Raw genomic sequence first — 25,538 nt, 5'->3', positions numbered from 1 at the left:
TTTTTTGTCCCCAAGGGGGAAAAAAAAAGAGTAAGGTGTGAATTATAGTTTCATATAGGGTTAGTAACTAAAGGAAGCCATAATCCAAATACTTGAGCTTTTTTTTAATACTTTCATTCTTTTGAAAGACTAAAAGGCACATGATTCAAGCAATCAAAAAGTGGGAAAAGCACTATAAGGAACAGAAGTGCAGTGCTGTAACTAACCGTTTGTGGCGTGGCTGTAAGATTTTCCATTTCTTCATGTGTTACCCAGACATTTCCCGTGGTCTAATATGACCCCACAGTGAACCAATCACATCCAATGAAAGGAAAGCAGTAACAAAGAGGAAAGGTTGCAGAATATAAAAGCAATAGGTACATATAAGGAGCAGGCATGGGCAAAAGCAATGGTTTCTAAAGTCTGAAGTACAAATTTATTGAAAATGATAATGTAGCATAAAGGTGCACTGACATGGGCATCTCCTTTGGTGTGTTACATGTACTTCTGGACAACATTCTAACACAACTGCAATTTTAATTTTATTAAACATTTTTGAAATTCTGCACACTTGAAAGTATTCTTGAATTTTTTTTAAGTTGCTATTTTCATGAAGAGTGATACCAATCTACTAAATGTCATATGCATTTTGCTAAAAATGATTACCAGTACTTATTAGCAGTTTCTGCAATAGCCACTTGATCTCTGTTCAAGCCTCAAATATTTCCAGAAATATTTTCCTACATGGTAGTCAGAATGATCATGCAGACAAAGATCCATACAACTCCCATTTAAGTAAATAGATCATTGGGTGCAATATGAATGCAGGATGAGACCTATGTAAGATTTAGCATAATTATAATTTGAGAATCTGATTTTGGTTATATAAACGAAGATGGTTTTTATTTATTATTAGAATAAATTTTTCCACATCTGCATAAACCCACTAAGTAAGGAAGTACCAAAAGAACCCATTCACTAATAGAAAAGACATTCTACTTTACGAAACATTATGGAAAAGGTATGAAAAAATATAGTACTTAAAAAGCCATAATATTTAAAACTAACTATACAGATTTATTTTCTGGAGAATTTTTCCCCTTTTTTTCCTCCTAAGTTACTAACATTTACATTAATATATTTTGTCTGCTGCTTGTTCCTTTCTGAACTCATCCTATTATGGCATAATGATCAAAATTCTTTGACTTCAGATTAAACAAACAAATAATCAGCAACCACAACAAGTTTGTTTTTGTACAATATCTCTAGCAACATAAAAAGAGGAATGAGAATAAACCACTAGAATATCCTTTACCCAGGATTTTTTCTAATATTTTCCAAGAGGAGTCAGTGCCTCTTAGTAATAGTACATGACAGAATACAATTATATCAATTCAACCCTCTCCTTTTACTGGAATGTCTCATGCAATTATAGAAATACTTTAAATTATGCAAAAGTATCTCAAATATTTTAAACCATGGCAGTTTTCCAGCAAAATTCAGAGCGTATATGCAACGTGCCAATTACAAGCTCTACTACTGCCACTGGCTACCTGTAGGCAATGGTGAGCTGGAGCCGGTTCGCTAGAACCGGTTGTTAAATTTAGAAGCCCTTTTAGAACTGGTTGTTCCGCGAGGTCCACTGCGTGCAGGTGGACCACTCTGCCCACATGGAGCCCATAAAATTCACAGACAGTTTCTCATGGCAATAGTCACAGTTCATGATCAATAATGCTACGTTTTAGTCACGGGTATTTTTAGTAAAAGTTACGGACAGGTCACGCGCAGTAAACAAAAATTCACGGCCTATGATCTGTTCATAACTTTCACTAAAAATACCTGGGACTAAAATGGGGGGCGGTGTGCGGCCCAGGAGTGGGACCCCTGCTGGTGCTGTAGGGGAGGGCCAAGGGGGGGTTGGCAGGGGTTCCCTACCCAGCTCCGCACGCTGCTCTCACCACAAGCGCAGGCTGCTGCAGCTCCCATTGGCTGGGAACTGAAGCTAATGGGAGCTGCAGGCTTGGGCAGCACAGAGGCCCCCGGCCCCTCTGTTGCCTAGGAGCCATAGGGCAATATCAGTGGGAGCCAGGGAGCCCCTCACCCCAAGGTAAGTGCACTTCCCCCACACACACACCTTCCTACCCCAGCCCCCTCCCACACACCCAAACTGCTGCTTCTGGATTGGGCAGCCCCTAAGCCAGCACCAGCCACTGCAGAAGTCAAGGGGGTCATGGATTTCATGACCTCCATGACAGACTCGCAGCCTTAATGATCAATAATACTGAGATGCTGCCATTGCTCAGAATTCCTATCACCCGTTCGGCTGTCTTAATTTCTCTCTGATAGCAACTTAATCAATCTTTTACAAATTCTAAAATGAACTCTTACTTTAATTTACAACAGTTACATATATGTATGTTATATTCCTTAATCAAAAAATTATTCAATATATACCTGGCAAATTACACTTATTCTTAATATTTCCATCATTTAAAATAGACAGTCGTATTGAAATGAAAATTAGCTAATCTTTCCCTAAACAAAAAAAATCAGTAGACATCTTCACTCAACTTCTTCAATAGCATACAGTGTCCGCTTTACAATATTAATGTTTTTGGCAGTAAAGTAAGAGCTATTATAAGCTAATTGATAGTTATTCCACGCGAGTTTTTTGGAAACTAAAAAAGTCTCCTCTTTTTAAACTTTGGTACATTTCTGAAAATTTCTCTTAAAAACTCAAATTTCCCACTCAGAATATTATTACATTAGAATTCTGGAATCTGCTGAAGAAATTTTTGTATTTAACAGAACAGAGAAAAAATGTTTGATGCTGTTTCAGAAGTAATATCCCTCTCACTAGCTTAAGTTACTTCCAATTTTTTTCTTACCGTTCTTGATGTAGGAGGGGCAGATGGACTTGTCAGTGACATGATCTCTTGAATGGCAAGCCTCAATTTCAACCTGTGCAGAGGATTACTGATTCCAATTTCACGCTGTATTTCCGTATCAGACAAGGCAGACATGATGGCCCCACTTTTCACATTTGCTCGGCAAGCAGCCACATACCACGCCGGCATCCCTACCCATAACTGGCAAATAGAAAATAATATGTCAGTAATATATGTAAATATATGTTGCTTCAGATCTTCAAGTTACTAAAAATGGTACAAGTCTCCCCTGTATAGGTACCCTACATTTTAAAATGGGATTACTTACTTCTAGCCACACCACCACTGTAGGGCCATCCCATTGTGCAAAAGGCAGACCTTGCCTTCTAGCTTCCTCAAGCAATTCATGTCTAAAATTATAGAAACAGTCATTAAATGAAGAGAAAGTAATATTGAAATAGTAATTTAATTTGTTTCATTTATCTAACACTGGTATTTTGTTTCCTTCATCCAGCTTTTCTCTTTTAACAATCTTATAGACATTAAGATACCTGAAAAGAGGACAGGGCCATAGCAAATGCGGCATGGCATGATCAGTGTAAAATTTCAGTACAGCAGAAATGCTAAGTCTTGCTTTTTTGGAAATAGAAAATGCTTTGTGCCAGGTGTTGCAAACATGCGCCAAATGGTTGTGTTCACCCTGCCCTTACCATGTTGCTAAATGAGAGGGGAGTCCCATGTAATTTGGAGGAGGATTTCAAGGAGATCTGGTAGAAAAGGTTGAAAACCATCAATCTATGCTGGTGAGAGACTGGTTAAAACAGACACCACTTACTGTTTATGTAGCAAATTTGCTATTATTCAGTGAATAAATATACTTTACAACTATTACAACATATTGCTTTGTCACAGGAACCCTCTGTAAACACTAATTGAAAAAGTTTCACTAGATTTTCTATAAAATATCTGACATACTCCCCAACCTCTCTCTTCCCCACTTATTTATACCACCTCATCCTCCCAAGGGAGAATTAAGCTTATACAGTCTCCCTCATAGATCTGAAAAAAAGAACTTGGACTAACATTATGTTTGGCTTTTTGGATTCTAATACACATACACAGCATAAAAATATTACTGGGCAGGAACTCTTTAATGGCTTCTAAATTAAAGAAATTATAATCAATATTGTTGAAACCTACAATAAGGAAATAAATTCAGACATCCTAAGCAACTGCATTCTGCACCAGATGGAATTTATGCAAGAACTTTTGAAGTTCAGTTTTGTCCATTAAGCTACCAGGACTTGCCTGCTTGTAATGAAAAAAGACTAAGGCTAGAGTATGGACAGTACAATCCCAACTATTTGCATTACAGTATGCATGTAGTTATTGTACACACTACAAAGGCCGTTGAAGAGGTCCCAAAGAAGGTGGTCAAAACCTGCTTTTGTCACAATTATACCCAAGTAAACATGCAAATGTTTTTGAGAATTTGCATTATGTGGCATTTATACCATGGGAACAGTATTTGAATGTTATATTTAATTAAACGTAAGAGTGAAAAATTCAACAAAAAATAAATTTAGACTGACAGCATGATTTTGTGCACTGGCAGTATACTTTTAAACAGCCAAAGTTAGAGCTAGCTAATTTGATGAATTTTGTAACGTATTTCAATTTTGCTTTTTCTTCTTCCCCATTGTTCATCCAGCTTATAAATTTGGACCAATTATTCTCATGAATAAATTTCCACAATTTTTTTAAATACAACAGTCACCAAAAACTTTCTTTACTAATCCAACTCTATCTCTGGTACAGTATTCTATTAAAAATATATATGCAGTAATAAGATACTGTATCCTTGGCTACATACTTATGATCTCTTTCCATTTAAGTCAATAGGTGTTCATCAAATGTGAACCATGTCCACACCTCTAGACCAATAATATTGAATGATTCTCGGCTTAAGGAATTGTCAAAATTCAGAAGTCTTAGAATGCTAGAGCCACAAGATTACTTTAGTACAACTACAGCTCTGCAATGTAATATTACGGTCAGGGTACAGAAAAGTCTTATATTTTATTCATATATGTCTAAGTGTCAAGACTATGAGAAATCAGCCAGTCGTACGTGATCAACAGACAGATCATTGATTTTATTGTTTCTCCTATAGTTTTTTGTAGGTGAATGAATTAATGCTCAACCTGAAGTCCCAACTAGACGATAGCAATAAGGTTAAGAATAATCTTGCAAGCAAAAAACAAGTACTCATCCAGAAAATGAACACCTAAAACTGACAGGTTATTTTCTTATTTTGTGATAAAATCCTAGTTTTAAAAATGGATTATTTAAAATAATTATTTGCAAAGAAAACCAACAAACAAAAAAAAAGGCAAGGCTAAAATTATGTTTTAATGAAGTCCAGCTAATAGCCCAAAACGACTTACATTGTTAAGAAATTCTATATCTTTTTAAAAAAAAATTGGAATTGAACAGTTAAGGGATACATCCTGTTCCCTACTCCCACATAATTCATGACCCACGTACCATCACCTGTGTACACTCAATTTTGCATATATGTTTGCAAATTTTAGGGAGCGAGGTCAAAATAAAAAATTCCAGGAAATGACAAAATTCCATTGGCTATGCAAGGAATCAATTTCCAATAATCTTGTATCATTTTGTTACTTGTACAGTATGAAAAAGCATTAACACTGTAGTGGTGAAGATGCTAAAAAGGGTAACAAGACTGGTGTCGTGCACAGAATGGAGAGGTGACACATGCAATACAATCAAAAACAATGTAGGTTAAGCAAGAAAAAGCATGAAGTTATCTCATGGAATAAAGCACAATAGTTAACCTTGCAAGTGGACAATTACAGCAATGCTACAGCAACACTGAAAAATTTAGTACTATTAAACAGCTTTCCAAAACAGAGTTAAAATTGTTAGATCATAGTAAGTAAGGTTGTATAATTTTATCATTTAAATGAAGTACCAAAATGCACATTATGTACATTCACAGCATGCAGTGTAAGATAAACGGCTTTGTTTTTGTCAATGCCTTAACAAATACTGTTAATAGGCTTTCACTATAAATGCTTCAACAGAACATTTCACTGCCTAATATAGAAACGTCACCTCTTGTAAAAACATGCATTTAATCTGCTGAACAATTAGGGCTTTTAATACATCATTAAACTCAAAGAAAGTTTCCAAACAAGTTTCTCACATATCCACAACAATCCTAATAAATTAAATATAAACTTACCCTGATTTTGCACTACCACATCAAATGGTAAATAATAAGGAAATAAAACAATGAAGGAAAAATGTAAAACTACAATTAAACTGAACTCGTAATGCAAATATAGAAACAAACAGAATGAAATAATGTAATACTGTAATTCAGTTCTTTAACCATAAGATTGTTAATAGAGACTTCAAATAAAAAGGTAACAATGCCTGTTGCAAACACATTTGAGATTGTGTATACAGACAAAACAAAACAAAGAAGATATGAAGTAATACATAAAATAAGCACAAAGTAGCTTTTTAGTCACTGCTGCTACAGTTACTTTTTACATTAAGTTTCAGAGAAGTGTGAAATTCTTAATCCTTTTTATAAAAGCTATCAGAATATTGATTTTCAATATAGCATATGGAATCTTACTGAGTCACTCAGATACTCTTCACTGTGTATATGAAACTGAACGGTTAGCCTTGAGCATTTGCTCTGACATTATCCTTTTCATGTTTATGATTACTCCCACTGAGGTGTCGATGGATCTTCTCTGGTTATTTCTAACATATTTTTGCTTCCTATGTTCAGTGCACTTTGGCAAGTTTATAGATTCATAGATACTAAGGTCAGAAGGGACCATTCTGATCATCTAGTCCGACCTCCTGCAAAGCGCAGGCCACAGAATCTCACCCACCCACTCCTACGAAAAACCTCACCTATGTCTGAGCTATTGAAGTCCTCAAATCGTGGTTTAAAGCCTTCAAGGAGCAGAGAAGCCTCCCTCAAGTGACCCTGCCCCATGCTACAGAGGAAGGCGAAAAACCTCCAGGGCCTCTCCAGTCTGCCCTGGAGGAAAATTCCTTCCCGACCCCAAATATGGCGATCACCTAAACCCTGAGCATATGGGCAAGATTCACCAGCCAGATACTACAGAAAATTCTTTCCGTTTTTGGAATGGACTGATAAAAGTATAGTACTGTGATTTGAAAAATGCTAGATTAGGGTTACCAACTTTCTGACTGCAGAAAACTGAACACCCTTGCCCCCCCGCTCCTTCCCTGAGACCCAGCGTCCCGGTCACTCCATCTCACCCCTCCCTCGCTCTCCCCCACTTGCTCAATTTCACTGGGTTGGGCAGAGGGTTGGAGTGCAGGAAGGGGTCAGAGCTCTGGCTAGGGGTGTGGGCTCTGGGTTGGGATCAGAAATAAGGGGTGCAGGGTATATGGGGGGCTCCGGGCTGGGGCAGGAGGTTGGGGTGTAGGAGAGTGGGGCTGGGTGAATGTGGTCCAGGGTGGGGCCAGAAATGAGGAGTTCAGGGTGAAGGGGGGATGCCAGGCTGAGGGTTGGGATGTAGGGGAAGCTTCAACTGAAGGTGTGAGCTCTGGGGCAGGGCCAAGGATGAGGGGTTTGGGGTGTACAAAGGGGGGCTGGGCTGGGGCCAAGGAGTTCAGAGTGTGGGAGGAGGTGCGGGCTCTGGGAGGGAGTTTGGGTGCAGGAGGGGCTCAGGATTGGGGTAGGTGGTTGGGGTGTGGGCTCAGGGAGGGAGTTTGGGTGTGGGTGGGGGCTCATGGCTGGGGCGGTGCAGCAGGGAGTGTAGGTTCTGGGAGGGAGTTTGGGTGCAGAAAGGAGCTCAAGGCTGGGGTGCAGGCTTCGAGTGGCACTTATCTCAGGCGGCTCCCAGAATTAGCTGGCATTTTTCTCCAGCTTCTAAGTGGAGATGCAGCCAGGCAGCTCCGCAACCACGGCAAATGGGAGCTGCGGAGCCAGCGCCTGGGGTGGGGGCAGCGCGCAGAGCCCCCGTGGCCACAGATCCGCCTACGAGCTGGAGGGAAATGCCGGCCACTTCCGGAAGCTGCGCGGAGCCAGGGCAGACAGGGATCTGCCTTAGCCTCGCTGATCAGATTTTTAACAGCACTGCTGACCGGAGCTGCCAGGATCCCTTTTTGACCAGGCGTTCCAGTCCAAAACTGGACAACTGGCAACCCTATGTTAGACCCCAACTCATACAGGTTGAAGAGTCCTACACTGTCCTGTGGGGCAGTAAAATTAAAGAAAATTTACATTTTTGCTACATATTTCCACCAGCATAACAAGGCTTTTATGACAACCTGTGCCTTTTTGGTAATACTCTTTGCATTTTGAAATTTACTATTAACACCCCATCATATTAATCAGTAAGCACATACATGTACAGGACTGGGAATTGGAGATTATGAAATCCTATATTTTGATCTTGGGAAAGCCACAATTTCCAATTATGATTTGTCATTTGTAAATTATAACTGGATATGTAACACCTGATAAACATCATGGGGCCGTTTAAAGGATTAGTTAAATTATGCTTGTAACATACTTGCAAATGCGGGTAAATATTTTCAAAATAACTCAGTAAATGGATAACAGCCAATAATCTGAATATAGTTTCCAGCAATGGTAACAAAATTTTGAAAGGCAGTCCAGGAAGCAAGTACATATTAATTTTCAAAGCAAAATCATTATTTTTCACCTGCAAGAAGTAGCTTTTGAGTTGGTGGAAGCCAGCCAGAATTGAAGGTGAATGTTTTTGCTGGATCTTATTTTTGCAAAATGTGAATTTTTTAGCTGGCATTGAGAATCATCAAGAACATTTTCCAGGAGGGGGAAAAAAAAAAAAAAAAAAGAGCAAAGACAAAAAGCTATGGTAATAGGTGCTGCAGTTATATAGCTAGGCTAACATTTCTGTTTCAAGAAAGTAGAGGTAATATCTGAAAACTCCATAAACTATCAAAATCTTTAGAACAGAACTTAGTCACAAGGTGGGATTCCATGTGTCAGCAAGTTCAGGAGCAACAGTTCATTGTGTCATTACAGTCAAAATAGATTACCAATATTGAAGTTTTTCGAATAATAATGTTGCCAATTTACCATACATTTATTTTATTTGCTACTGAATTTAAGAGCGTATTTTCAGCACTATAGGAGTCATTTAAAAGGGAAACTCTGATGTGCTTGCTTCTTGCACATTCACTACCTAATCTTCCTGAAGATGAAGCAAGACATCCATAATTGACCTCAAATCAATTTAGGTTAGTTTCGGACACAGAGAAAAACTATAGTTGGGTGGATTAAAAACAGTAATACTATAGATGCATAAAGAATATATGTTCTTGTTTTTATAATGCACAACATAATGACAGCCAACTAGTATCTTATTAAGAGGGTGAGTGGGAAGGCCCCAATGAAATCCTAATTCTGCCTACCTGTTCAAGTTTTCAATAGTATTCTATTCTGCCAGTTAAATATGAAGTCACAGATTACTACCTTGAAAGATCTCGTCTGCCTTCTGCACTCATGGACTTTGCTACCTCTCTGCTGCCCAGTTCATTTGGCAACACAAGATGCAGTACATCTTTAAATGGTAAACAAAGCAGAAATTTGTTTGCACCTTAATACTTATTGGAAAGATTCCAAAAACAGGCAAAAAATTACTGCTCTTTAAAATATGTCACTTAAAAGAGCACATCTATACTTTGAACTGGATGTGCAATCTCCAGCTCAAGGAGACATATCTATATTAGCTCTAAATTATCTAAAAACGGAAGTTTAGCCAGGATGGCGAGAGCAGTGGGATGGGCTAGCTGCCCCAATACATACCTAGCATCTCAGAGGAGATCCTACTCAAGGCAGCCATGCTTCTCCCTTCTATTTTTAGCATGCTATGCAAACAGAGCTAGCATGGGTATGTCTCCTTACCCTGGAAATTACACATCGATCTCAAAGTGTAGATATATCCAAAGACTAGCAGATAAGTGTTCAGCAAACTAAATGTACCAAAAAACAAACAACAACAACAACAACAAACAACCTGGGGCAAAATGTGCCACCAACTGCAAAAATGAATTGTTTCTAACTGCCAAAAGCCATAAGAAAAGACAAGAGGAAACAGAAAAATCTTGAGTAATACATTTAGTGAGCAGACAAAATGAAAAAAAGGAAACTGCTTCATAGCCAACTGTAAAAAAGAACTAGCTGCTGGACACACTAGGGATCCCTAATGTTCCGAGAAGGGAGGCTTGCACTGTGTGGCTCTCAGCTGGCAGCCAAAGACACTTGTTGGACTTTTGCCAATGATTTACACAAGGAATAAACCTCAAGAACAGGAATATAAAATGATCATCTCTGTTTTAAGACACCTTTTTAATAAGTCCATTTTTACTTTTCCAAAATTCATTTATCATTTTTTACAGTAATGATTTCAGTGCTAAATGCCATCACATCAGGTTTGCCAAGACCACAACTCATTTTTAAATACAGTATATTAGAGATGTATGTAAAAATAAATCTGCAAAACTTAATGAGGTTTGATACTGCATCAGGCATAATCTTTGGAATTTTTCCTTTAAACACAAATTATTCATTTCCCCTAAATTACATATTTGATAACTTACTTTTTCTGTAGTTTTCTATTTTTTTCTGCCTGTCCCCCAAGTTTGCTGAGTCCTAAGGCATCTTGAGAAGAATTGTCCGTTTCTGCCAAGCCAACTACAAGGAATAAAGAAAAGTAATTAGTGACATTTTTTTTTTATTTTACCTTGAATTTATTGGTATAAACGAGCATATCATATTCCTGAACAAAGTAATTAGTACTTTCTAATGTACTAATCAGCAGTAATTGTCCAATTATGTTTCTATCGGTAACTCATTTTATTAATGAGATGTGATAAGGAGAAGAACTGAAAAAGATAGCCCTTTTTTCCCCCAGACAGACACTAAAGCATACAGTACTTCAATACGAGACATGAACAACCATTTCAGAATATCTTTATTCTCTCCGCACTCCATGTGTCATGCACCTAGAATCTAAAACGAACAATCTAAAATATTACTTAGAAAAACACATTAAAAATGTATACCATGAGACTAAGACCTTGTCTACACTACCGCAGCAAGTCGACCTAAGTTACGCTACTTCAGCTACGTGAATGACACCATGCTGCATCAACGGGAGATGCTCTGTGGTCAATTTAGCAGGTCTTCACTAGACACGCTCAATCAACCCCCGTTGCATCCATCGCAGTAGCATCGATCCCCAGTAAGTGTAGATATGGCCTAAGTCTTTCCTTCCTTTTCTACTGTTGATAATACACAAAAAGTTAGAAGATAAACCAACCTTGTCCCAATGATTCTTTGCTGGTTTGTCCAGGTCGACCCTTTTCTTTCTTACCAAACAAACGACCTATGGAAGATTTGATCCCCTTCTTTTTAGGGGCTTTGTGAAGGGAATCCTGGCTACTATTACTGCTACTGGGGTTGCTTACTTGCCCATCTTGAGAACCTGTAGAACTTTAGAGAAAACACTTTTTAGTTTGTAAAAGAATACACACAAAATAATCCCTACTTTCAGCATAATACATTTTTTATGGCAATTTGAGGTTTTGGTAGAAGCTGATTAAGACTGTCAAGTTACCTCAGCAAATTCATTTCCAGTTTTTAAACATTTTTCGTTACAAAAGATGTGAAAAGCATCACAAGAAGATGCATCAAAAGATCAAATGGAGCATAAATAAAAACACTGGACAACATTCAATATCTTAACATTTTACCCCTTTTCTTATTAAGGTATCTTATTAGGGTGACTGACCTATGTCAAGCAACTACAGGTTATTTGTATATCTTTTATTGTTATGCATATTACAATCCACTAGATGTCAGATTCCCTACCAAGTTCAGATGATCATAGGTTGAATTTAAGCCACAGATCTGGAAATGAGTTGCATAATATATTAAAAATCCAGCTTCCTTTTTATCTATCTTTCTTCTCTATTATATGCATTTTACATAAAGTGATAAAAAGAAAGGCAAACTGCTAGGACTTGAAAACTTCCCCATAGAAAATCAGCTGCCATTAATGAATGTGCTAAGGGGACTGCTTATACAGATTAACTTTAGCAAATCAACAGACATGTTATTCTGACTTTTCTATTTACTTTGACTTTTCAGAAGTTTTAAAAATCAATTTCTTAAAATTTGCATGATTTGAACAACAACTTTGTAGTCAATCAGCTTTTTAAAAATCTGAACCTTAGCTACATTATCAGAATATTACCCTCATATTTTCTGCCATCTTGCTTACTCACTTTCTTATGTCCCTGATGTCTTCGTGGCTCAATGTATGCAAGGCTCCTTTATGGACTCTATCCAAATGCAGAGATCGAGGCGAAGATGGTGGTGATGTTTCACATTTTATTGTGGTCTTGTCATCTCGTACTTCTTCTCCAGAAACTGGAGACTACGGGAAAAAAAGAATGAAAACTTTAGGGTTTAGTTTTTAGCATGAATCCTACATTAATACTGTACAAAGAATTAAAAGAAAATGTATTTATTATTTTTTCACTTGACAATGATAAGGTTCTCCCAGCTCTTTTATTCTGGGGCCATCATTTCTACTCTTTCATTCTCTCTGAACTTCCTCTTACTTTTGTAGAGGACCAGTGTTGTTGAATTAATATTTCTGCTGGAAATTGGACCGTGGCAATCTTGTATAGAATTCATTGCCTCCCTATCCAGCAAGTAAGGCTCAGATCAAGTATACATTCTTTTTAAACAACTCCCTAAAACTATGCATGCTAATATTACAATTATTAGTTCTTTCAGTAAAGCTGACCCTTATTAGTTCTTTCAGTAAAGCTCTAACTCCAAGTATGAGGAGTTTTAAACAAGGGTGTTCTAGATTCATGGGCTTAGATGATTACCAGATTTAATCACAACTTTTTGAAATCAGGAATTCATATGTCAATACATATGGAGTTCCTTCAAGTGTGATGAGGATCAGAAATTCAAACTAAGTAATTTAATTGTGTGCTGGTAATCTTCAAAATTCAATGCAAGTATGCCTTTACAGAGACAGAGGAATGGCTACTGAAAATGGATAACATACTACACCCTTTACTTGGGGTAAAAGTGTTTCAAACTAAATTACTATTTCTTCTTCTAAAGCAAATCATCTTCCTTTTCATTTGCTTTATTCCCATAATTAAAAAGCATTAATTTAATATTATTTTTAATAAGAGATTAAATCTGAACATGAAATAATTTGCAATTATTCACAAATATGCAACTCTTGCAACGGATCTCATTTGCACTAATACTTTATTGTAAATGACATAGCAAAAGAACGTAACTAAGTGGCTAAAGAGTTTACCTTTCTACGGTGTTTCCTTAAATCACTAGGCTGACAGATGCATGCAAAGAAAAGAAATTAAGAGAAACCAGATTTATTGCAAACTCTGTAGCACAAACTCAAAGCATTAGCAGAGACAAACACACATTAGGGAGAAGACAATATAGAAGAACATATATGGAAGAAAACTACAAAATATTTAGACCACCATATAGTTGAAAAATCTAGTTTTATAATGGAAATACCGTAGATACTTAAATAGTAGTTTTAGAGGATAACAATATTTCACCCACATCTACAAGGCAAAATTAAAAAAGAAAACAAAAAAAAACCTTCTGAGCAAGAAACCCAGTAAATTGAATTTTGTTTTATTTTTTTAAACAAGGAGAATACTTGGGCAAAGACTTTCCCTTGATCACACGTATCAGGGGGTAGCTGTGTTAGTTTGTATTCACAAAAATAATGAGGAGTCCTTAAAGACTAACAGATTTATTTGGGCATAAGCTTTCGTGGGTAAAAAACCCACTTCTTCAGATGCATGGAGATCCCTTCATCACATTACCAAAAGGTACTCAAGGCAGGAACTGAGGTTTCTATGTTGTTTAAGTTAGATCCTATGAATTTTAAACACTCTTCATTCTGACCAGTTTGGAATCTTGTTCCCTTTTCTACACTTTATATAAGCAGATGCATTACAGTATTAATCATGAAATCCAGAACTCTGACAGCAGTATTGTGAGGTAACTTACATTTAGGTTGTTGGAATGAATATGCCCAGTCTATCACCACTACTTCTTCTCCCCCACCCTCACCAAAATCTGTTGAATCTCACCTCTTAGACATTCCCAACCTTTAACAGTGTGCAGAGCAAAAGATCAAAGATTGTTCATTAACTTAAGTTGTACATAGAGCATAAACATATCAGACTGATACTAGTAAAAAAATTACATTCATATAGTTTAGGAAACAGATTTACACTGTACTTGGCTACGTATTTTAAAAAAAGACTTTTCAAAAAAAATTTGAGTATCAAAAATTCAATGCACTTTGTATTACAAACAAAGAATGTTTAAAAAGATAGGGTAGGTTTGGGCATTCGGTCCAAAAATAACCGGTCAATTGACCGGTCAAATATTAACAATTTATTCAAAAATTGACAAATATTTTAGAGTACTAATATATTAGAACAGTAACAGGAAGAAAAAAAAAGTAAAACTTTATCGTCTCCAATAGGCATAGGGGAGATACTTATGCCTAATTACAAAAAACAAATTACATCAGTTATTTTCATTCAAAAAAACGCAGAACACATTTCAATTAAATACTAAAAATGCAGAATAGCACCATGATGCAATTAAAATAGTAGGCTGCCGCATACATCAGGGTACTCTTGTTGGAATATTTGAGAATACTGGCCGTGGTCAATTATAAGGTCATCGATTGATATTACTTGACTGGTCAATTGACTGGCTTGCCAAATCTACTTGGATTAAAAATATGCAAAAAGTAAGCAAGCAAGGAAAACGTGTAAAGATTTGCTCAACCTTCACTAAAATATTTCTGTTTTACTTATCAATGTTACTACAGTAAAAGCTGTGTTATCCGCCACTTTACCAACAGGAAAGCTCTAGAAACTGACATTTCAGGAATGGCTATGGGACTTGGGCTCTGGGAGGGACTTCGGGTGCAGGAGGCGGCTCGGGACAGAGGGTTGGGGCACGGGAGGGGTTGTAGAATGCCGGATCCAGACAGCGCTCATCTCAGGTAGCTCCCCACAAGTGGTGACATGTTCCTGCTGCTCCTAGATGAAAGAACGGCCACGGGGGTTCCGTGCGCTGCCCCTGCCCCACCCCGAGTGCTGGCTCCGCAGCTCCCATTGACCAGGACTGTGGCCAATGGAGCTGCGGGTGGAGGCAGCCTGCAGAGCTGCCTGGCTACGCTTCTGCTAAGAGCAGACTAAGGTGAGTGCTGCCCAGATCCGGCACCCCAAAACTCCTCCCGCACCCCACACCCAAACTCCCTCCCTCCCAGAGCCTGAACCCCCTCTTGTGCCCCAACCCCCAGGCCCAAGCCCTCTCCTACACCCAAACTCCCTCCTCCTTAGTTAACCAGAATTTTTGACTTACTGGCATCCCCTATCTCCCCAACATGCCAGATAACAAAGAACAAGCTAATCAAATCACAGTATAGACTCAATTTACCCTTGAGACTTCCATCAATAGAAAATAAATTAGATAACCCTGAAAGGTGCATCAAATATTAAACATACATGGATTCAGGGTCTAAAGGTGCTATTTAAATACCACCCAAGGACATCATCCATTCCTTGTAAAGAAAATCTTAATCATTATAGGAACAGGTGAACAGAAGAGAAAAACGAATAAAATCAGATTAAACCAGACCTCAATATCCAGTTAATTTTGAGATGGCTAAAGTAAAAGACACCACTGCAAGAAATCAACACTAATGAAAAAAAAAATAGTGTCAGCCAGTACTTGTTAAAGACAGCTACAAGCTTTTAATTCACTAGTTTTAAGTGAAACTAAAAAGGTAACAGCACTGAATTTTTAAAACCATGATTAAACTAGCTTGCATTCACAAATCTGGGAGAGGGGTGGGGGGAACCAAGGCAGCAGTACTATCTCTATGACAGCATTTGATACAATGACATGGGCTTAATGCAAGCTAACAGGTTTAATGTTAGCTGATGTTCATAAATAAAGTGGATTTTTATCAGGAAACTACAAAATAATGTAAAAATAATCCATTATTCACAATATACATTAATAAAAATCCAGTATCTCCACTACTGTAGTTCTGGCAGACATTTAGGATCTTTATATTACCATACTTTAAAAAATTATTCAGTTATAGAATAGGCCAATAACTCAGCTAAATACTACCACATGTGATTTGGTCTGTAAAGTTAAATCAATTACAGTTTCAGTTACTATTGAACAAAAAAATTCATGACGATTTCTAGCTGCTACAGGACTTGCAGCTTATTTTTGCTCACTAAAACTAGATTTAAAAAAGTCATGCTGCATTGGGAGAGGAAGCCTTGGGAATAAATATTCTGACCTATTTTTTCATGGAAACAGCTGTGAAACTCATTTTTGAGTCAATTTCTGCAAAGAAAATATTTAGATTAGAACTTGCCTAAAACATTTCCTCTATAAATTGCTAGCTCAAATAGATTTATTTCAGTTCACTTCAAAGCTGTACATTTAAAATGTAAACACTTAATCATTAACCTTTAACATTATTGGTTTCACGTATTTATATAAAATTATTTATTTGTTGAGCATTCAATAGAAATGTGGATTACGACCAACATACAGAAATAAAACATGTATGATTTGAATAGACTTAAGAAAGAAGAGGGTAAATGGCTGTTGCACCAGGATTTGGAAGAAAAAGGCCAAGTTCTTCCAGGCACAGGCAGCAGCACAGGGTAAGACTAGGATGAGGAGACAGAAGGTAGGTAAGGGATGTGGGCAGAGCAAAGAGAGATCAAACTTTTGGAGACTTTTTGAAAGTTAAGACCAGCAATTTGAACCTGATGTTGGAGGTGAAAGGACACAAGTAAAAAAAATTCGATAAGGAAAAATGATTCAAAGGACAGAGATTATTGGGGTTATTATTTAGAACGCAGATATTTTCTATTGTAGAGAAAAAAAAATCTGATACTTACTAGTGTCATAATACCTAGTCTGTCCACTTCCCGAGCTGGACTATGTGGAATCCGCCTTGGTGTGGAACGGCCACTGCCAGGAGGAGAGGAACCAGCGAGGGACCCACCAATAAAAGGAAGGGGAATGGAGTTCATTGACCGAAATCGTCCATTGTTATCTAGACTCCCGCTACCAACTCGACTTTCAATTTCCTCTGCTCGCTGCTCCGTATTTTCCTTTTCTTCTTGTATCAATCTAAAAAAAAGTTTAAAGACTAGGTGATTTTTTTTTTTTAAGTTGAGCAATTCACTGTAAAATAAGTATATTTGCAAAAGCAATGCAAGACTCAATTACACAGATAAGTGATGGGGCTGGCTGAATAATAGTTTTAAGTTCTGTGTGATTATTTGTAGGACTCTAGAAAACTAGAACTCTACAGACAGGAAAGACAAGATAGCTGCAATTCAGACAGACAATAACATAAAAAGAATAGGAAATATGAGGTGACAAAAGATACTGTGATTGATGTTTTGTTAGTATTGCAGTTCAGGTGTTTTACTAATTTGACAGAACATAAAACTTCACAATGCAGAATAATATGTAGGTCTTTCGGAAGAATTTATTTTAAAGGAAGAGCTTGAAAAGAGTGTTTACGCACAGATTAAGGAGAGGGATCCAAACACAGGGAGTTGTATAGAAGGACGAGTTTTAATATACTGTAATATTGTAAAAATATCATTTGGACTGAGAAACTGAAAGATAGTCTAAGGGGAAGGCTAGCCTTGTGGCAAAAGCACCAGACTTCCTCTGTAAGCAAGGGCAAGTTATCACACCAATCTATAAAAAAAGGTCAACACTTCCTTATTTCACAAGAATTTTGTGAAACTTATTTGTAAAATGCTTCAAGAATCTCATATGAAAGTGTTATATATCCAAAGTATGTGGTAACTATTATTTAGTAAGTACACTATAATTAAAATGAAAACTGAAGATACTATTTAAAAACAACAGAAACAAGGAAATCCAAAGAAGTTACAGCCTTTCTACTTAAAGAAAAAAAAAAACTGAGTATTTGTGGCACCTTAGAGACTAATAAATTTATTTGAGCATAAGCTTTCGAGAGCTACAGCTCACTTCATCGGATGCTTTCGTCAGCTACAGTTCACTTCATCGGATGCATCCAATGAAGCGAGCTGTCTCTCACAAAAGCTTATGCTCAAATAAATTTGTTAGCCTCTAAGGTGCCACAAGTACTCCTTTTGTTTTTGCGGATACAGACTAACGCGGCTGCTACTCTGAAACCAGCCTTTCTACTATTGCTACTCCATTGTGCCTAAGTATTTTACCTTGCACAGTACAGAAGATCATCCACTCCAACACCCTTGGTAGAATATTACAATAGTAGTAGTTACTACAGAAAAATTTATGGGAGAATAGCCAGTTATTTATCACATGGCAGTTTAAATGATGATTAAGAACTTGCACTCAATTGCTATTAGCAGAAACAGCTTCTGCCACCGCCATTTATATGGTAATGTCCATCCATATATACAGCGTCAAAAGCATTTTACAAAGTTGGCCAAGCATAACCACTTTTTAATTTTTTTTTCCAAATAAAACAGAGGTTGTGTGGCTTACTCATAACCACACACAAATCAATGAAAGATATTTAATTTCTGCTATGAAAGAAGCTTATTTTATCATAATTGTAATTAACAGATAAACTATACCTAATCTCTTTGTTAATTGCATCCAATTGCTCTTGAAGCATCATGGCTAAAGTCTGAGCATCAGCCTGACCACTAGGTGACAAAAGATCAACTGAACTGAAAATAGTCTCTCTGTCGTCTTCACCATCCGAGACATCAACATCACTCTCGAATGCTTGTGCTACATTTGCCAACACACTTGCTTGTTGTGCACGTTCCCAATCCTGTTCATTAAGGGTTTGAACCTATTTAAAAAAAAAAAAAAGAAGACCAGAAATCCCAATCTAATTGAAAAAACAATATAAAACCTTTACTATTTAATTACTTTCAAGAAGCTAAAAAGATATAAAAACAAAGTCAACTAGTTCTCACTTACATGCTATAGGTATCCATCAAGAAAGCAATATTTAGAAAAAACAGTAAAAACAAAGCCAATTCTTTAGAAAACTGCAGACTTATAGTAATGGTTCAAGTCAGAAATCTTACGCATATCCCACCCAACTCTAATGCAATATTGCAAAGGTTTGCCAACAATATTAATACAAATTCCATCATACGTTTGAGGAACAATTCAGTACATTTAGGAACTGAGCCCTGTTGAAATTGAAATATTTAAAGGTACAGAGAGAGATTGCTTGCCAAATGATGGATAGCGTGCTAGATTATTAAATTGAAATTGCAACATCTTTGAATGTGCACACAAATTAAAATCTGGATTTGGGTTGTTTCAGATGATATATTTCAGTTTCAAAATTATATTTTCTATCACTTTTTAACAATGAACACTATCAAAATCCCTACTTTTTCAGTTATTAAATAACAATTAAAACATACATTAAAAGTATGGGTAATTATGTATTTTTGTGAAACAGGAAATCTAGTGTATACAAAAAAAGCACAATCTAGAAAAACCTACACTTTAGTATACAAAATAAAAAAAGTCAATCCCTCAAAGAAAAAAAAGAAGAGTTTTTAAACTTCTAAGTAGCTCACTTTGGGAAAATACTATGATAAACAATAAATATTATAAGTGCGAAAAACTCTAGTGTCATTATTTAACAAGACTATACTATGCAGCAGTCACATACTATGTAGTTCTATCCTACAAACTTGCAATTGCCTATTAGATCAAAAGAATCCCAGCATATTTTGCTATCAAAGTAATAATGTACCATTACCTTTGAAGGTTCATCACGTAGAGCTGCCAAACGCCCTTTCTGGGGCCGTCTTAACACCGATGAGGTGCTATAGGGATCTGTATGACTGTCAGCCACAGATAATGGTGTCATCGGATATCTGAAATCTGGTACACTACCCAAATGTGGTCGGCTAAAACGTGAACATAGATTAAATCCTTAGATGTATGGAAAAGACTATTCTTGCTCCTCCAGTTTTAATTTTTAAACTGTAAGTAGTATTGTAACTTTGTCATAGAAATATTATTCATTACTACGCTCAGTAAAAATATTTAAAATTATAATGAAAAACAAAATATAACAAAGCTGATTTTAATCTCTAGCAAAACAATATTCTCATTAAATGCTTGTACTTATGATGAAGAGAAGTGGCTCTGATCCTCATTTGGTCATTTTCAGCCCTCACTGCTTCTATATTTAGTACCAGTTGATCCTGCAAAGAATAGAACAAGAAAAACAAATCAGGAGACAAACATACAACAGCTCTGCCATTACATTCATTTAACAAAAAAAAAAAAGAAAAAAAAGTATACATCTTCCAGGCCCATAGAGTTCAGTTGCACTATTATGCGTTCCATGCAACGGATTGCCTTCAAAACTACTCCTCAGTGAAGCAGGCCTTCAAAGATTTCTGCCATGTTAACAGTGGTAATCACTGAATCACCACTACTGATCTACCAAACACCAGAGAGCAGTATTGGAAGTACTGTGGTAATTAAGATGCCTCATTCAATTATGCTAGGTAAGTGCCGATTTTTTTTTTTTTATTGAAACAACTGAATAAGAGATGTATCCACATGTGAATGACTGGCTAACATTGATTAGAGTAAACAAGAAAAATGAATTAGTAAAGACAGCCTGAGGATGGCTGAAGCTCTGTTCAAAACAGGACCTTAAATCCAGCCACTCGCAACTAGGATCTCCTCATGCTTCCCAGAATTTTATATGTAAGTAGTAACTGAATGATTGAATAAGTCACTTCAACAGAAGACTGACACGAGTGAAATCAGGAACTTATATAGCCAATGACAAGTGGCAATTCCCAGGTTGAGAACTCTTGTCCCATGCCACAGATATTCAAAGCCCATCCTAATACAACCTATAGCTCTTAGTTTCTTTAAATCTGCGTAACTGATGTAAAGCTTGTGCAACTTGGCCAACCTTGAAACTCACTTCACAGCAAAGTATTTTAGGACACATAGTACATACTATTGCTGAATAAGCCATACAAGTATTGTGATGTCAGAGCAGACATTCCCATAGCTGCTCACAATGTGAATCACCACAACTTTGGGAAACAGTTAATGAAAGGTTGTGCCAACATTATTTAGAAAGAAGTGGGATGGCCAGATGATTAAAGGAATTTTGTGCATTCTGAGACCCCATGCCCAGAAAGTATAGCCCACTCCTCTCCTCCAAAACATCTTCAACACCTTTAGTGACAAGTGCTCTGCTCCTGATGATTCTGAGCTGCTTAATCCTCCCCCGACCAACAAGAGCTCAACACAGCAGCCAAGTATGATAGGTGCTTCGCTTTTCCCACTCCATAATCTTTGAAGTAGTTTTTAAAACCGTAGTGTACAAGTTTTACAATATTGTTCAGTAGCAAGCTTCTCAAAATGTACACTGGATGCCTCTGTTATAAAATATACATTAAAACGCACTTGCCACTGAAAAGTTTTATTTGTGTTTTTACTGCTCAATGCATAAGCTATGCAAAAAATATAAGTTAGACAGGGCCTTCAGAATCCTGATAAATCATCAATACAGCCCCCTTGTTTTCACCTAGTTTGTACTTACCTGAACTAAACTGAATAGACAATTCTGCTGAAAAACTTAAGTCACCTGTAAAAGCCACAACAATAATCCTCTGAACCAAAGGAGGCAACCAACTTTTTACAATAAACAGTACTAATTGTGCCACAAGAAATTACCAAGACCAAGGCAAAAAACCAAGGAAGTTTAAATATTTTTACACAACCTGCTATAACTAGAAAGTTTTGTAGTATAGTTTATATCATATTCCAGCTATGCCCCAATGGAACAGTTAGTTTCTCAAATCAAAATGTATCTGTATAATACCTTTTCATGTTGAAGATCCTCTATTTGCTTCTTTGCATTTTCAACTTCTCGAAGAAGAGAGTTCTAAAATAAAATTTATTGCACAAGTTAGGTTACTGTTAATCATTGTAGATCTTTCAATTTTTGAAGGGTGATTAAGAAAAGCTATTACAAAGGTCCATTACATAAGGCATAACTGCAGTACCTCTTTTAACTCATAGCTACTTAATTAACTAAAGAAAACTATTTGTTGGGCCTACCACTGTTTCGTTTTTTTTAATATAATTAAAATAGATTCAGATTCCTGGATCTGTGCTCCTCTATATGATTAAATTACTAGTGATAAAAGTTAACACTAAACACTAAACAATTACTACTAATAATTAGAGCCCTGCAAATCTGCGGACCATTTTTGTGGATTGAGGATTGGATGCAGATACAAATTTTGTATCTGTGCAAGGCTCTACTAACAAACAGTGGTTTTATCGGTTTGCTAGTTTCCTTTTGACAAAGTTATTCTAAGTAAAAGAAATATAATTTTAATGAAAAAGATGACTCTCAGACAATCAAATCAGGATTGTGGTACAGTTACCACCATACAGTAATTTGTCAGCTATATAGTATTGTAAACTCCGGTATTCTTATTGTTCTCATTAGCAAGAGTGCAGGGATTTCAATAGTCATCATATGGCTGTTTATCAATATCTGTACTATAAATATATACATTTTATACAATAACTAGCTACTACAATCATGCTCAAACTGACTCCCCAACTCAGACTACGAAAGTTGTCTGTCAGCTACAAAGATCACCACCGCCAAAGCATCCGGCTTCCTTCAGCTGAAGAACAAGATCTCCAATTATGTATGTGACTGTAGTAAACAATAATAATGAAAATGGCACTGTCACTGCAAAAGGGAAGTTGTTTTAGGAAGTTTATAACCTTTTGACTCATTTTCTCCTCCCCTGCCCAAACCTGTTACACACTTATCTTGAAAGTTCTTGTTTTTAATTGTTTGCATCTTAATTCAGTTTTGAAACACTAAGCTATAATATAGGACATTCCGGGGAGAAAGGCTTAATGACCTGGATAGAGACAAATGAGATTCTATTCAACTATTTTTGTTGGTTTCCTATTAATCATTCATTTATACAGAAAAGTAACAGTATCTTTCTGAGCATCAATACTAACAGTGAAGTATATCTAAAAATTTCTTTTTACTTCATGAATATTATCTCAAACTTAAAGAGTTCACAGTCTTATTCCAGAAAGAGGTTTTGTATCATGGTTAGGTCAAGCAGATAGGCACTACGACCCAGCGCATAAAATATATTCGCTGGTGGTGGAAGTAGGTCAGTGCTTTGAATCTTGCTTCCTCACTATGTTAAAGCCAGAGGCCAAATATTTCAGATTTAGGGAGCCTAACTTTAAGCACTTAATTCATTAGCTCCCAAAATTAGCCAACAGGCCCACAACAGAGCTTTATTCAGTCATGCCTGATTTTCTTCAGTTCCCTTTGAGAACAAAAGTAGAGAGGAAAGCAAAAGCCCAGCTCTCTTGGGATTGTAGCAAAGAAGTCATCTGCCTCTAGAGTCCCGGAATAGTATTGTCAGAAACTCAGCTGGGGTGCTGGAAAGAGACCACTTGCTTGTCACAGCGAAAACAAGTGCCTCTGAAAGTTCAGATGGATCATAAAATATATGCCAACATGTTGAAGTCTTTAAAGAAAGGGCCATTTAACTTTTACTGAAAAGTTTTCCCAGGTGAGCACTGTATTACAAAAGACTCGAATCTACATCTTCACTATGGGAGAATGCAAACTGAAATGATCATTGAACAAAAGGAGAAAATGCTACCACAGAAGGAATTTCATAGTTTTCCTTTAAGGATTCTTTCATCTTACTGGGAGGAATCACTGTATTTCTTCAAAGAGGAATCTCTGAAGTACTACAGATAAAAGTAAGCCAATAAGTGAAAGTCCATTCAGGCTGCAAGATGTCACAAGCTGGAAGAGGAGCTGAATTACGAGGGCAAAGAACAGAACCTTGGACAGAGGTCTGAAGCATGCAATAACTGATAACTTGGTCCAGTGACCATTTTTATAGTCAAGTAGACATTCTCCTGTGAGGGAAAGAGGATATTTTTCTAGCTGACAGGATCATCACCATGATCCAGGAAACGTTGGACTAGACAGGAAAGGAGGAGTGGGGCAAAAGATATAGGAGCAGAATGGGACTCAAGATCTGTGTTCTGTTCCTGACTCTGCAACGAACTTCTTGTATGACCCAAAGCAAACATGTTTATACGGACAACGCCAATCATCAATAGAAAGCATAAAAATCCTTTAAAAAAAATATTAAAGGAATCCCCCTCCCCATCCCCTAAGAATTAAGTTTAGGACATAGAAAGCACTCTATTGATAAACTGACTTAGTTTTCTAAGAATCAGCTATTTTCAAAAAGTCATGCTGATAGTGTCTATAAATGGAAGTTATTTATGGGAAAAGATAACAATATTTAACAAATAAAGTTACAAGACTAAATTATATATGTCTTGTAAAAATGCGTAACAAGCATATTGCTAAACATTTCATTAACTTCTAAGCTACTTTCATCACCACATTAAATTATTTTCTACCTTATCTTCCAGAGCAGCCATCCTTTCCTTGAGATGAAGCTGAAGTCTTTCATTGGATTCAGACAGAAGTTTATCAACAGTATCTGATAAACGTTTATTATGTTCTTCATTCATCTTCTCTCTGTGTCTAGCCTAAGTTATTTAGGAAGCATTAAAAGTATGATTAATTCAAAGCTGTTGACGTTATCTGTCCTACGAAACATTTGAAAAAAAAAAAAAAAAGTGTCATTTAGAAAGATCTCCAGATTGTTAAAACTGTAAGGCTCACCACACCCAAACTCCTTATTTTCTCCAATGAAAGACACTTTCCTCAAAGGTTCAGAATTAATCCAGATACCTTGATTATCCAAAGGCCTTCAGGGATACCCAAAACCTTCAGATAATCAGAAGTACTAGATTCACAGGCTTCCAAGTCTGAATTTACAGTCTAGTGACTAAGTAGATTTCAAAGCCTGCAGAGCCAACTCCAAGGCCAGCTGACTCAGTAGGTCTACAGAAGGGTTTTGTTTTGTTTTGTTTTTTGTGAGAAGGAAGATCTAATTAGAATAAAGTGTGGTAGACTGGTACTTTTCAACATTTTATTTCAAATTTCAGCTGGAAACAAAGCTCACAATCAAGTTCACTAACTTTAATTAAGAGCGACAACTAGCAATCATCATAAATCCCCCAACCTCGCTGCAACTTTTAGCACCACATTAGAGGTGGGACATAGAAGAAGGGAAGGCCCAGCTCAACCACAGGCTACCATGCAAGGGATCATAGTTTTACTTTTCAGGTTGATTTCTATACCAAAGAATATTTTTGTAATACCCTTTGCAATTCCTGATTCTTTTCCTCCAATTGTGCTTCCATCTGTCGTAACCGTTCTTCAATGTTGCCATGTCTCTCCTCAGCCTGTCAATTTGAAAACAAACTAGAACTAGTTTAAGTCTTTAAGAATGTACTGAAAACTGATGCGCTAGCAGAAAGCATAATTTTGCGTGCAAACT

The 25,538-nt window shown here is 36.8% G+C and overlaps 1 protein-coding gene across 14 annotated transcripts in view; it reads right to left on the bottom strand.

Annotated features, from left to right (window-relative positions):
* PPFIA1 (PTPRF interacting protein alpha 1) overlaps positions 1–25,538 on the bottom strand; it is an 83,641-nt gene that overhangs the window by 22,882 nt on the left and 35,221 nt on the right. For 3 of the 14 annotated variants that reach the window (XM_043516095.1, XM_038405326.2, XM_038405328.2), the window contains 14 exons: positions 25,360–25,443; positions 24,550–24,681; positions 21,932–21,994; positions 20,203–20,282; positions 19,832–19,982; positions 18,675–18,898; positions 16,965–17,199; positions 13,292–13,321; positions 12,228–12,379; positions 11,261–11,433; positions 10,539–10,632; positions 3,196–3,277; positions 2,868–3,068; positions 207–269 (listed from right to left, as the gene is read on the bottom strand). In XM_043516095.1, coding sequence (XP_043372030.1) covers positions 207–269; positions 2,868–3,068; positions 3,196–3,277; positions 10,539–10,632; positions 11,261–11,433; positions 12,228–12,379; positions 13,292–13,321; positions 16,965–17,199; positions 18,675–18,898; positions 19,832–19,982; positions 20,203–20,282; positions 21,932–21,994; positions 24,550–24,681; positions 25,360–25,443 — 1,764 coding nt within the window. Of the gene's footprint in view, positions 1–206; positions 270–2,867; positions 3,069–3,195; positions 3,278–6,138; positions 6,151–10,538; positions 10,633–11,260; positions 11,434–12,227; positions 12,380–13,291; positions 13,322–16,964; positions 17,200–18,674; positions 18,899–19,831; positions 19,983–20,202; positions 20,283–21,931; positions 21,995–24,549; positions 24,682–25,359; positions 25,444–25,538 lie in introns of all 14 variants that reach the window. The other 11 variants (XR_006281916.1, XM_038405332.2, XM_038405333.2 and 8 more) reach the window with 5 other exon arrangements.

This window comes from Dermochelys coriacea, chromosome 6, assembly GCF_009764565.3.
Source record: "Dermochelys coriacea isolate rDerCor1 chromosome 6, rDerCor1.pri.v4, whole genome shotgun sequence".
Classification (NCBI taxonomy): Eukaryota; Metazoa; Chordata; order Testudines; family Dermochelyidae; genus Dermochelys; species Dermochelys coriacea.
This window is presented reverse-complemented; position numbering and strand designations above follow the sequence as displayed.